This window comes from Echinops telfairi, unplaced genomic scaffold, assembly GCF_000313985.2.
Source record: "Echinops telfairi isolate 266 unplaced genomic scaffold, ASM31398v2 ScPeMD7_9;HRSCAF=40, whole genome shotgun sequence".
NCBI classification, from domain to species: domain Eukaryota; kingdom Metazoa; phylum Chordata; class Mammalia; order Afrosoricida; family Tenrecidae; genus Echinops; species Echinops telfairi.
Genome location: NW_022103906.1, coordinates 16,263,954 through 16,278,053, shown reverse-complemented (window position 1 = coordinate 16,278,053; position 14,100 = coordinate 16,263,954). Strand labels below are relative to the sequence as shown.

The following is a 14,100-nucleotide window of genomic DNA, read 5'->3' as shown; positions in this document are numbered from 1 at the left end:
TGAACCAATGCTTCTGGTGCTCGCTGCTGTCCGGTCAATGCCAACGGACTCATATCGGCCCCAGGTGTCAGAGCAGAGCTGCCCCCCAGGGTTCTCTGTACTGTCATCTTTACAGGGACATTGACTGGGTTTGAACTGCCAACCTTCAGTTAGCAGGCAGCACTTGTCATTGCACCAGTAGGGCTCCGTGACAAAGCAATGCCTTGGGCACCCAGGCAAGCTCTGTCTCGACATCACAGTGGCTCCCTAGACCCTAGCCCACCCATGAACATGGGGCCTCTCTATGGAAAATTGAGTCGGTGGCTCTTCGTTTTAAATGGTGATGTCCTCTCACCGCTGGCAACAGAAACTGATGCACCAATACCCACCCTCCCGTGGCCCCCAGGGCATGGGCCACTCCTGCCATGTCCTAGCTATGTCTCTGGGCCTGGCGGACAGGACGCGACCACCTGTGCCCTGGACAATCCACTCCCTGCCAGGAGGTGAATCTCAAACCCCATATGCCTCGTCCTGCCCTCAGAAGACTCTCTCTCTCTGTGTTGGGGTCTCCATTCCCAGGCACCCTTCATGGGCAGGCTCCACTAATCGCCTCCATCCTCTTTTGTGTTTTAGCCTCTTGTTTCCCACTCCTGCGCCATGAACATCCTGCTCTGGGACCTCCTGCTGCTCAGCCTCTTCCCCAGCGTGCTCAGCAGCTGCCAGAGGGACTGCCTGACCTGCAGGGAGAGGCTCGGCCCGGCCCTGGACAGCTTCGACCTCGAGGTGAGTGAGAGCCCGGCCCTGGGACTGTTCATCACCCCCCTTCCTCCAGAGCCCAGTGTCCCACGGGGAAAACACATCCTAGCTGGACACACATCCCCCTGCCCCCACCATCTCCAGCGCATAAGCCATGTGATCTTTCCCCTCGACGGCGTGCGAACACACACATGCCCATAGCGTCATTTTGTTCTGACCATGGCAAGGGCATTCTCACTGTAGAGAATCCAACAGATTCGGAGAAGTTTGTGGTTTTTTTTAAATTGCACTTCACTTTTAATTCCAGCAGCCTTGTCAGATCACCCAATCATCAAGGTAAAGTGCACTGCCATACTGACTCATAGGGACCCCACGGGCAGGACAGAGCTTGTGAGTTTCCAAGACTGTAACTGTTTCCTAGAGTAGAAAGCCCACCTTTCTCCCTCAGAGCAGCTGTTGGTTTCAAACTGCTGACCTTTTGCAGCAGAGCCCAACTCATGATCACTGTGCCACCAGGGTTCCCTAGTAAGCAAAGTAAACGCAGGCTTATTAATGTGGCATGAGAAAACCCAGCTCACCTTGCTTGCTGGGCTATCATCCCTGACACCAGGCAGAGAAAGAACCTGACTGTTTTTACTTGATATGCAGGATCCTTGTGCGTGTTATTAAATAAGTAGCATTTGAAAGGTTTTATGCCCATGAACCCTGCTCATTTTATTTAATCAGCCCCCTGCTGTTCACATTGTTGTTAGTATTGTTAGGAGTGTTGCTTTGTTTTTTCTAGTATAAATAGAAAATGAACATCCAGGTATTTACATGTTCTCTCATATTTTAAATTTGGGGTGCAAATCTGTTGTTGGATTTTTTATTCATTAAATCAACTGCTTTGCCATCTATTTTAATGTCAGTCTGTACATAATCATTCTATTAAGTCTAATATAACTCAATTCTTTTGGCTTTGTAGACCAATAAATTTGTTTCAAAAGGTGCCATGTTTCAAACCCCTTAACCTTTAAAAAATAACAAAAGTAACTGCTATTCCTAAGGCAAATGCACAAATATAGAAACCAAAGTATTCTTGTTGCACAAAGGCACCGTGGCCTTGCTCCCAGCTCCCAAACTCTTCCTACTTTCTCAGCAATAAAATCTTGAACCAAAAAACCAAACTCACTGACATTGAGTCTGTTCTGACTCCTAGCAACCACAGAGGGCAGGGTACAAACTGCTCCTGTGGATTTCCGAGACTGTAACACTTCCTGGGAGTAGAAAGTCCTGTCTTTAACTGGCAGAGCAGATAGCGGTTTTGAGCAGCTGGTCTTGAGGTTAGCAGGCAAACATGTAACCACTACGCCACCAGGGCATCTACACCCTGAAGCCATTCTGACTTTCTGCAGGTGTGGGTCAAACAATGAGCTCCACAAGTCCAAAGGCAGGCAGTCCTGTATTAGGATTGATTCTGACTCAAAGCAACCCTACAGGACTGGGGAGAACTGCCCTTGGGGGGTCCCAGGTTATAACTCTTTGCAGGAATAGAAAACCTCATCTGAGCGGGTGGTGGTTTCAAACGGTGGATCTTTCCGTTAGCAGCCCAGTGCACGACCACTTGGCCACCAGAGCTCAATAAAATCATGTAAAGTATCCCTAATAACCTATTCATCATTGTGTGCTATAAACACCTACTATGTGCGTCCCTGGATGGAGTGAACAATTAAACATTCAACTATTCTCTGAAAGGCCAGTGGCTCATCCCCAATCAGACGCACCTTGGAAGAAAGGCCAGGAAATCTACTTGGGAAAAGTTACAGCCATGCACACCCTGTGGGGTACAGTTCTACTCTACAAAGATGGCATCAACACGAGTTGGAATCAACTCAGCCAAAAGTGGTTTGTGGGTTTGAGGCTTACTATGTGCTCAGTAGAGTTAAGCCAAGAGCCAAGGGGGCAGTTCCACTCTGATATACAGTCACTGTGCATTGGCATCAATGCCATGGAAGTGGGTTTGGTTTGAGTCTTTACAGAAGCAAACTGCTACCTCTTTCTCCTGCGAAGTGGCTGGTGGGCCCAAACTGTTGACCTTTTGGTTAGCCATCGAGTGCCTGACTTACAGGGAGGACACTATATTTTTCCTCTGTCCTACTCATCTGCTGGCCTCCCATTCATCTGATTCCCTCAAAGATTCTAGCAGAACCTCCTGGAATCGATTGCATCCAAAAGTCTCCTGGTCATAAGTGGTTTGACTCTTCAGTAATGGAAATGTGACTGTGCTAGTCTGGGTTGACTAGAGAAACAAATCTACAGATACTCCTATATGTATAAGACAGATATTTATATCAAAGGGCAATTGTATATTGGGAAAACATCCTAGCCCAGTCCAGATCAAATCCAATATTAGCCCATATATCCAATCCTAGCCTATAAATTCCTCTTCAGACTCATGCAGCACATGCAATGATGCCTAACGCAGGAAGATCACAGGCCAGTGGGTAGAAAGTCTTGTGGATCCAGTGGTGGTGGAAGCATCTCAGCGCTGGCACAAGTCTCTGTGTGGCTCCTCAACAGGAAGAGAAAGCAGAGAGAGAGAGAGAGAGAGGAAGTTCCCAGAATCCTCATGAGAAGGCCATGCCCACAAGGAGGCATCATCAGGCTGTTGACAGGCGAGACTCCACCCCCACGCTGATCTATCAAGTTGACACGAAATTATGTAACTACCACAGTGAACATCTCCATTCGCTTCTTCTTTTCCTCCCAGTTGAGTCATGTGCCAGTCACGCACTTACTGTCCTACTAATTTACTCCAGTAAATATTTCCATTTTCCCACAAGCCCAACTTTCAGATCAATTTGGCAGCAAGCTGAGATTATCCAGATGTCATCCATACTCTGGCTTACTATAGCAGTGTCATAAGTGTGGGCTGTGCAAATGTGTCCAGCTCATGTAACAGGCCATTAACCATCTCTGGGAAAAGGCTGGCTGGTCCCGCCAACCAGAGGGTTAGGCAATAAGTGCATTTGCCATCTGGTCTTAACAAATGTTACTCTGAATTTGGCTTCTGTATATTCATCCAAAGACTTCTCCTAAACTTGAGATGATTTTTGATAATACCCGATTCCGCTAACAGTGTGTCAAGCCTGCGCATGGGTTATGCATCTGGTTGGAAGGTGGCACTACATTGCCTATGATTGACACAAAATCTACTTACCATCCATCTGGGCTTAGAAACCCAGGGGCTCACATGAGATCTAATGGCCTCTAGGTTTAACAACTCTCCCACCTGGTTCTGTAAAAGGCAGCGATGAGCACAGCAATACCGTGAACATTTAGCAGGGGTGGGGAATGAGTGGCCCTTGGCCTTATAAAGTCAGAGAAATCATCAATACCAACTAACAATCACATGGCTCACCAAAGAGAAGCAGTCCCAGCCATCGAATTCAGGGTGAGTTAAATAAACATTTGACCGGCATGACCTTTGAATGGTGTTATAAAGATACAATGACCCTTGGCAGAAAAAAACGTTCCCATCCCTGATTTACAGCTTCCTGTCCTATGATCCCTGGTGGCATAGCATTGGGCTGCTAATAGCAAGGCCAGTCATTCAAAATCACCAGTAATATTTTACCCCAGTAAATATTTCCATTTCCCCACAAGCCCAACTTTCAGATCAATTTGGCTGCAAGCTGGGATTATCCAGATGTCATCCATACGCTGGCTTACTATTGCAGTGCCATCAGTGTGGGCTTCTCCAAGGGAGAAAGATGAAGTTTAGTATTCCCAGACTCAGAAACCCACCGGGCCAGTTCTACCCTGCCCTACAGGGTTTCTATGAGTTAGAATTGGCCCAAAGCCAGTGAGTTTGAGTTTTTCCAGTTTGATCTTTTGAAGATTGGACTAAGTGTGCTCAGAGGCCCATTCCAGCTTCAAATGTTTCTGTTTCTATGCACTTTTCCAAGGAGCTCTGGCAGCAGAGTGGTTATGAATTGGACTGCTAACTGCAAGATCAGCAGTTGAAAACCACCAGGTGCTCCGCAGGGCAGACAGAGCTGTACTCCCGTAAAGAGTTATGGTCTTGGAAACCCCCAGGGACCATTCTACCCTGTCCTATAGGGTTGCTATGAGTTGGCATCGACTCGGTGGTGTAAATCTCATCCTGCCAGGCTCCCCACTGTCCTGGTTTCCCAAGGACTCCATAGAGCAGGGTTTCCCAAACATGCCACTGTCAGCATATTGCGCTACGTAAGTCTCTGTGGTGGGAGCTGTCTTGTGCATTTTAGGGTGCTTAACAGTGTCCCTGGCCTCGATCTACTAGAAGCCAGTATCACACCTCTACCCACCCCACCCCCCCGGCCCCCGTTTTGACAACCAAAAATGACTCCAGACATTGACGAATGTCCCCTGGAGGCCAAACATTGCCCCCGTTTAAGGGAGTTTTTGCTTAGAGGTCAGTGAGTTTGTTCATGGTGGTAGAATGTCTCTCTACATGACATCTTGGGAAGCCTGTAATCAATACCACTGAACGGACATGGTAGAAATTGTTAAATGGGTATTTTCTTTGGTGTACGGATTTTCACCACTTTTAAAAACTAAATTGTTAAATGGGTATTTTCTTTGGTGTATGGATTTTCACCACTTTTAAAAACTAAACAAAATATGTACTAAAAAGTATTACCCCCAATTGAGGTAAAGTCATAGCTGCTGTAAAGTATTAACCCAAATAGGACTCTACCTGGCTTTCTTCAAAGCCTTTTGGGAGCAGGCTAAGTAAAAACCCAGCTGTCTGTCTCTCAGGGAGTATTCTCTCTGACCACCATGTGGCACGAACAAGTTCCAAAGCCAAATTCTCAAACCTGAGTCACACCAAAGAATTAGCTGGGATGTTTGTTTAACATGCAATTCTTCACAAGGAGATTAAGGAAGGTGCCACAGATGTTTAGCGGTATTGGCTCTGGGCCCCAAAGTTGAGTGGAAGGAGGTCACTCCAACAGAGTGTCAACAAGCATGGCCGAGGGGAGAGCTGCGGTGGCCGAGGGGAGGCACTAGGGGCAGGCCCATATGCCTGCAGGATGGTGTGAGAGGAGGAATCAGGAATCAAACTGGCAAGTCGGACTGGGACCAGATAGTGGAGGGTCTTGAGCATTCTGCTCAGAAACTAGGGCTTGTGGACTGGCCAATGACAGTGTAGGACAATGTGGGTAAGCTATGGAAGTGATCGGAGTTTTTCTTCAGGAAGAATACTGTACCAGGAATAATAACAACAATAATACAACTCGGTTGGAGAAGCAAGGGTCAAAGACAGATAGATTATGTAAGCAACTTAGGAGGGACCGTAGACCTGTAGGTTAATTGTATGGGGAGAGTGAGAAAGGAGAAATTGAAAGCAGCCCTGGGTTTTCAAACCTGAGCGAGCTAGGGAATAAGATGCCATTTAAAGAGAGATGCCAAGCCAAAGGACAGACTTGGAGGTGGGAAAAGTTTACCAGAATGGAATTGTATTCTAGTAACCAAGACCTAAAGTAGTTGTGGCTTAAATAAGACAAGGATTAAAACTCAAAAAAAAAAAAAAACTTACTCCCACTGAGTCAATGCTGACTCACAGTGATCCTGGAGGACAGGGTGGAACTGCCCCTCAGGGTTTCCAAGCCTGTAACCCTTTACAGGAGTAGAGAGCCTCATTGTTCTCCCGAGGAGCAGCTCATGGCTTCAAACTGCTGATCTTGTGGTCGGCAGCCGAACGTGTAACCCACTACGCCACCACCAATGGATTCCTCGTAAAGGAGGCAGAGGTGGACAGTCCAGGGCTATCATCTACGTCCCAGGCTCTGCTCTTTCTGCTCCAGCAGGACACAGCTCCTTCCTCGTGTGCGGATCCTCATCCTCAGTCTCCCCTCGTGGTTTCAGGATGGCCACGGCGGAAACAGCCACGGCTTAAACAGCCACGGCTTGTGCAGGAAGCTAGAGGATGTGGAAGAAAGAAGGGGCCAAAGGTATTCTTCCCAGCTGAGTCAGCCTCAACGTTCCTGGAAGCCCCACCTGATCGCTGCCATTTCTATGTTGTTGGCCTCCACTGGCTATGAAGAATGAAATGGATGTTCTGCTAGTAAGAAGCGGGGAGGTGGATACTGGATAAACATTTGGTGGCCTCTTCCCGGGAGGCCCAAACAAAAATCCAAACTCACTGCCATCCAATCAATACCAACTCATAGAACTGCCCCTGTTAAGTTTCTAAGACTAACTCTTGGGAGTAGAAAGCATCGTTTTTTATCTCACAGAGCAGCTGGTGGTTTTGAACTGTTTATCTTGCGGTTAACAGCCCGATGTGAAACCACTCCACCACCCGGTTGCTCTCAAAGAGAAGACAGGCGTTGTTGGTGAAGATGTTAGGCAGGGATTAGAGCAGTGACTGGGCAGGTTCAGGACATCAGAAAAACAGCTGTGAAATACCAGATGCTGGAAGGGGTAACTTGATAGAAGTGACAACTGAAATCACTGAAATGAACAAACTCACCGAGGGACCATGCGTAAATGGAAGGAGAGAAGTCTGGAGACACCTTCAGAACTGGAGTCCTGAGTGCAATACCACGCGGAAAGGCTTCAGAAGGGGATGTGTGGTCCACATTGCCAAATGCCACAGGGTCAGGAGAATGAGGCGTAAGCAGGACGGCAGGATCTGGCGACTGAGACGTCGTCAAGAAGGCACGGTTAGTTAGAGTGGACGAGGACGGCGTCCAGATGCCCACGAGCCGAGAGGTCGTAGCTGCAATATGCGGACACTGGCGGCACCGCGTACAGACCACATTCAGGAGAAGCTTGTGGGCAGCTATCGGGGTTCCTAGGTTGGGAGTCAGGGGCAAAGACTTGCAGAAGAAATAGAATTTAAGGAGGGTTTCTTTTTCTTTATTTCATGAAGCGGAACAACCTATAATGTCTGTGTGACATCTGCTGCCTAACTCATTGCACTTGGGGCTTAGGGATCAGGTTTGAAAGCTTGCCCTTGGAGACATCTGTACACCCTGCACAGCTGTGTGAGCGCTTTGGGCTCCCCGGATGGGGGACTTGGGACACACACAAAAGCAGTAGATCTTGGTGGCTGCAAAGCCAGGTTAGCGCTCCAAGGTGTGGATGAAGGGTTCTGCAGCTCCCCACTGACCAGTGTTGACAAGGTTAGGCTGAAATGGTGTTTCCACGGGCCAAGACCAGAAAATAGGGCTGTGAATCAGGAATGAAGCCAAAAAAGCTAATTGGAAGAAAAATGGGAAGCAGAGACTTCCAGAAAACCCAACCGAAGGCAGGAACGCAGGAGGGGTGGGGAAAGCATCATGGTCAGACTGGTGGTGTGGACTATACACTGGCGATAAGGAGGCAGAGAGGTGGCAAGAGTCCCCAGAAGTCTTGTGGGTCCGCCTGGCTTACACTGGTAGAATCTCTGCCCCCACTAAAAGCTGGGTTGTAGGCTCAGCCCTAAATGCCCAACCTACCTACATCCCAAAGTGGCTTCCTCTTATTTTCCGTAAGTGGTACAGAGAGCGATGAGTAAATGTGTGTGTGGGGGGGGTGTAATGAAACATGAATAACACCAGGATTGAATTTTACATGGTGACCTTAAACAAGCAGATTGGACTACACATTCTCACACCCCCACTTTCTTAACCCAACCCAATCTCCCACAAGCCTGACGAGAACAAAGTAAGATTCTTCATGAGTGACTCTATGCATGCGTCTGGCTTCAAAGACTCACCCAACGACGTCACAGGATGCAGTTTGGGGTGCACTTAACTTGTTCCAACCAGCTGTCGCACCTTGGGTAAATTAACAAACTTTCTCTGGGTCCCAGTTTCTTCGCTTGCAAATTGCAGTATTTGACTGGCTGGTTTTGTTTCCAACTCTGAGATTCTCTCAAGTCTATAAAACTTAACTATCTATGTGGGGAACCACTGCACTCACTCCACCACGTCGACGTTGACTTTAGGGCAGGGTGGAACTGCCCCTAGCTCGGAGTTTCTGATACGGTAACTCTCCACGGGATAGAAAGTCCCAGATTCTTTCTCCCGTGAAACAGAGCTGGTGGTTTCGAACTGCTGACACTGGGGTTAGCAGTCCAATTCATAACCACTATGCCACCAGGGCTCCCAAAACTATTGCTCAATACTCAGTAAATAGCTATTTGGGGAACATTTGCATATGTATATGCAAATACACTCACTGCCATCCAGTTGATTCCGACTTTTTAAGGACAGAGTAGACTTGCCCCTGTGGGTTTCCGGGACTGTAACTCTTCACAGGAATAAAAAGCCTCATGTTTCCATCTGCAGATCAGCTGGTGGTTTCAACTGCTGACCTTGCAATTAGCAGCCCAACGCATAACCACTACGCCACCAGGGCTCCTTGCATGGGGCTGTAGATAAAGACCAATGATGACTGTCTCCTCCATTGCTCTGACTAACAGAGGTTCCTGTGTCTCCCCACCCTACCCCCCTCCCATCCTCCTTGCCATCGGCAGGTGTGTATCCTTGAGTGTGAAGAGAAGGTCTTCCCAAGCCCTCTCCTGACGCCATGCACCAAGGTCCTGGCCAGGAGGTCCTGGCAGCTCAGCCCTACTGACCCAGAGGATGAGGCTACGACTCTTTACCAGCCGAGAGCGTCTGAGATGCAGAACCTCAAGCGCATGCCCCGAGTCAGGAGCCTGATGCAAGAACAGGAAAGCACGCAGCCTGCCCCAGAGGAGGCCGGAGAGATGGAGCAGAAGCAGCTGCAGAAGAGGTTTGGTGGTTTCACCGGGGCCCGGAAGTCTGCCCGGAAGTTGGCCAACCAGAAGCGGTTTAGTGAGTTTATGAGGCAGTACCTCGTCCTGAGCCTGCAGTCCAGCCAGCGCCGGCGCACCCTGCACCAGAATGGTAATGTGTAGCCGGGAAGGGGAGCCCCTCCCAGCTGCACCGTCCACTTCAACCCATGAGTGAGTTGGGCACAAATGAGCTGGGGGCAAGAAGAGACCTTGTATGCCCAGCCATCTTACCCTTCTTCCCAGTCATGGCAGCGTTTCCCGCCCACCCCAGACACACACAACCTCAGACTCACATCACACAACCTCAAGGAGTTAGCTGCTCTGCGGTCAGGGAGGTAGTCATCACTTTCCCTCCTAAAATGGGAACTCATCGGTCCTTCCTTTGCTCTAAGGAACGGAGATATTTTTTTCAAGGATTGCTCCTGGAGGCTGAGCTCCCATTTAAAGCTTGGTTACCATGGGGACAATAGTAGTGTGTTAAGATAACTAATTCTTCTCTATCCAGGAGCTTAGTTACTATGGGGACAGTTAAGTGGACCAATTTGCCTATCCAGTTTCCATGGCAACCATTCAGCTCACCTTACCTCGGAGACTTCATCTCTGAAAGAACCAATAGCCGGACCTACTCTTAGTCATTCACAGAGTCTGACGACTGCTTAGGAGGTTGTCACATTTCATCTTCAAAGAGAGCATCTCCCGATCCTCGCCCCTCCCTCCTGTGTCTTAGGTGACTGGGTTCTATGGGAACTATTAAACTTCCCCCGCCTCCACCAGCCACTCAGTGCGTGTGAGGACCAGCAGTTATACTTTCTGCTTCTCCTTCCTCCACGAGCCACTTGCCCATCCTACCACCTTGCCAGAGCCGGGCTGCTTCTTCACCACTGATGGCAGCATCACTTCAAGGATTTGTCCCGACTGACCTAGTATCTTTTAGACTAGGAACTCAGTGTGCCGTGCAAGCCCCCCCACCTCCCTGGCCAATCCTTCTTCATTTTTCACTTCTTCCCCCAGTTCCAATCCTGTCTTGTTTCTTCTTTACTCTCCAGTCTGGTCCCCACCCCCACCCCCCAGGCATGCTCCTAGATGTACACACCACACAGGTTGCCCTAGTCAACCAACAAACACACCACTTCCGGTGACGCTGCAAACTCACACAGTGCAATTTTCTGAAATCATCATATACATGAGCCCTAGTTTATACAAATATGCACGGGGATGGGGTCCTCTACAGAGCCCAAAACATTTGAGAACTTGACCTAATGCAGAGAATGAATCCATCAAAAAATAAAAACCAACAAAACTCACCTCTATCGAATCAATCCTGACTCAGAGCGACCCTATGAAGGTCCCCCTAAAATATTATCCAAGTGGGGCTCTTCCCTGACTCTGAGTGGTACAAAACACTCCACTGGAGCTATTTGATTTTTTACATCCCATCAATCAAAGTAGCCATTCGTAACCGCCCTGTGGCTGTATAATACCTGTGTTAATCTTTGGCTCAGCATGGGGGCAGAGCTCTTTGAAGGTTGCTCTTTGCAGTAGTCAAGCGGGTTTGCTGCCAGCCCACTGCCAAATATGGACATACGAATTAGGTGGTGAGAAGGCTGCTATGTTTATTTTAGCAGAATGACTAATCTCCAAAGGCCTTGAGTTAACCTCATTCTGTTTTTGAAGTCAGTCTGAGATCCTTAACAAGCATTCTATTTCTTTCATGCGCATATCTGCACAGTACCTAACAGTACATCTTTCAGAAGTTACGTGTATTGAATGCTTTAAAATCTTAAAAGATGTTCTTCCTGAAGGTGGCTCTTAAGGGACATGGAAGCTCACGTCTAATTCGGAACCATCGCTGTTTTCTTAACCCCAAAACAGCTGAAGATCAGTCATGCTAGCAGGAATCAATTTATTTCAAAAAGCCATTTGCGCCTTTATTTCAGCAATTGGTTTTTCTAATGTTCTATTCTGCTTCCAACTGAGACAGGCTGAAACAAAGCTGGAAACTGGCTTCTGTTGGCTCCTTTGCTTAAGATGTAGTGCTTAATGGAACCATTAACCAGCTCATTTGAGTATTATTGATTGTTCTTCCTCCTCCACAACCATCTCCCTCTCTCGCTTTCCTATGCATTCACAGTTGCTGAGTTCCAATGTGGAGACGATGTATTTATGAGTCTAAAGCAGGTAACTTAAACCTCGTCTTCATATGCAGTCCTTGACTTGCCTAATAATGATCATGCCTCCAGAATGGGGTGGGGGTGGTGGTGCTCCTGCAGGCTTCTGATGCTGTGCTTTGCTTCCAAGATACCAAGAACAACCCACCTTTCTACCATTCTTCCCAACCTATAAGATTGGGAAGGAATGGGGACACAGGCTCCTGGAAGGGCATAAAGAACGCTGTCCAGAAGATGTAGTGCTGTCCTAGAAGGAATGGGGTAGGGTGCAGACCAGCCTTAATCAAAAAGGTCAAATGGGCACAGCTGACCTTGGTACTGCCTTCCTTCCCTTTCCCTACCCCAAGCTCTGCTCTCCTCTCTCCCATTGCCCCTGGCTTGGTCCTCCCATTGTTGTTGGGTGCTAGCAAATTGATTCTGACTCACAGTCACCCTGTGCACAACAGAACACAACACTGCCTGCTCCCGTGCCATCTTCACAACTGTTATGTTTGAGTCCACTGTTGCAGCCACGGTGTCAGTCCATCTCGTCGAGGGCCTCCCTCTTTTTCACCAACCCTCAACTTTACCAAGCATGACAGCCTTCTCCAGGGACTGGCCTCCCCTGACCATGTCCAAAGTATGTACAGTGAAGTCTCTCCATTCTTGCCTCTAAGGACCACTCTGGCTGTACTTATTCTAAGATAGATTTGTTTGTTCCTTTGGCAGTCTATAGTACTTCCAAGAACTATAGTACAGCTATAGTTCTTCACCAGGACCACAATTCAAATACATCGATGCTTCCTTATTCCATACCCAACTTTGGCATGCATAGGAGGCAATTGAAATTACCATGGATGGGGTGAGGAACACCTTAATCCTCAAAGCAACATCCTTACCTTTCAACACGTTACGGAAGTCTTATGCAGCAGATTTACCCAATGCAGTGTGTCCTTTGGTCTCTTGACTACTGCTCCCAGGAGCATTGATTATGGATTCAAGCAAGACAAAATCCTTGACAATTCAATCTTTTCTCCGCTTATCATTATGTCACCTACGGGTCCAGTTGTGAGGATTTTCAGTTCTCTTTGCATCAAATTGCAATCCATCCTGAAGGCATCAATCCTTGCTCTCCGTCAGCAAATGCTTCAAGTTCTCTTCACTTTCAGCAAAGTTGTGCAGATGGTTAACTCGAAGCCACACTTTTCTTCATAGAATCCAGCTTCTCCGATGGTTTGTTCAGGATACAGACTGAATAAGCAGTGAGATGACGCAACCCTGACACTCATTTCTCCTGATTTTAAGCCATGCAGTGTGCCCTTGTTGTGTTAGTACAACTGCCCCGACCCATGTAGGGGTTCTGCAGGAGAACAAGGTGGTGCTCTGGGATCCCCATTCATCTCAAGGCGATCCATAGTTTGTTAAGGTCCACAGAGTCGAATGCCTTAGCATAGCCCAGCGAACACAGCTAACGTTTTTCTCTGGTACGCTCTGCTACGGCCAAGGCGCATTCTAGACAAGGGATAGTAGATTCATTCATGATGGGGCATGAGTGGCGTCAGGCTTTAAAAACCAAACCCTCTGCTATCGATTCCAGCTCACAGCGACCCTATACACAAGGACACTATTTAACCTAAAGAAACAAATGGCGACACGTGCGATTTCAGCTACCCCAGGGATAAGAGGAGTGTTCCTCTCTCTCACTCCGCCTTCCAAGCCTCCGCCCACAGACCTCCCTTCCGTCCATGAGTGCTGACAGTAGACACTGATCGGGGAGGCAGATGTGCAGAGTTAAGGACACCTCTTGCCACGTTCAGGACTAATGGTTGATCTGATCCTTTCCGTCGAATGGGACTGACAGGTAGATAGGATTGATGAGCCAGAAAAACTGCTGCGTTTGCCACTTGAATCTTTTCTGTCTCTCCAGGTGTCCGGGCGATCCCCAAAACAGCATGTCTCCAGCCCCAGACCTGCCGGCAGGGAATCAAGAGCCCTTCCTCCCTAAGGCACTGATCATCCGCAGGCACTGCGGCTCTGCCTCCAGGTCTCCGCTCCCGGGGAGAAGCCCCCCATCTGGCTGTACCCACCGTCTTCCCCATGGCATGTTCCACCACACCCGTTGCTACATCAGAGTGTATTTTTGTAATTCCTCCAGCTAACATTTAAATGGCCCCAGCTTCCTTCTGCCCTGCCTCTTCCCTCTCCTAGGGGCAGGTTAAAGGAATCAGACCAATCAAATACAAGCCGGGGGTTGACTTGTCACTGCCATAACTTGTTTGTAAGAGAGTTGTTCTTTCTGACTGAATGTTTTCAACAAATATTTCTCCATTAAACTTCTGAGCAAATGGTTCATTGCTTTGCTGTTTGAATGAGATGACTGAAAAGCAGATTACACACACACACACACACACACACACACACACAACCTGCCCTGGAAAGCAAGGC

The 14,100-nt window shown here is 48.2% G+C and overlaps 1 protein-coding gene across 2 annotated transcripts; it reads left to right on the top strand.

Annotated features, from left to right (window-relative positions):
- The first annotated feature begins 618 nt into the window (after nucleotides 1-618).
- PNOC (prepronociceptin) lies at nucleotides 619-14,005 on the top strand. Of its 2 annotated transcripts, none has more exons than XM_004707625.2 (3): nucleotides 619-762; nucleotides 9,227-9,620; nucleotides 13,583-14,005. In XM_004707625.2, exons 1-3 carry the CDS (start codon nucleotides 637-639, stop codon nucleotides 13,666-13,668), a joined length of 606 nt encoding a protein of 201 aa, XP_004707682.2. In that variant the 5' UTR covers nucleotides 619-636; the 3' UTR covers nucleotides 13,669-14,005. The 2 variants fall into 2 exon arrangements, with proteins under 2 accessions (XP_004707682.2, XP_045142883.1); XM_045286948.1 differs by having other exon boundaries at nucleotides 9,227-9,679.
- The last annotated feature ends 95 nt before the right edge of the window (nucleotides 14,006-14,100 follow it).

Excerpts from the sequence above, each read along its gene's own strand:
- PNOC (XM_004707625.2), top strand. The coding sequence starts at position 637 with ATGAACATCCTGCTCTGGGACCTCCTGCTGCTCAGCCTCTTCCCCAGC. Across the intron at positions 763-9,226 it reads TGGACAGCTTCGACCTCGAG|GTGTGTATCCTTGAGTGTGA; the intron begins GTGAGTGAGAGC and ends TGCCATCGGCAG. Across the intron at positions 9,621-13,582 it reads GCGCACCCTGCACCAGAATG|GTGTCCGGGCGATCCCCAAA; the intron begins GTAATGTGTAGC and ends CTGTCTCTCCAG.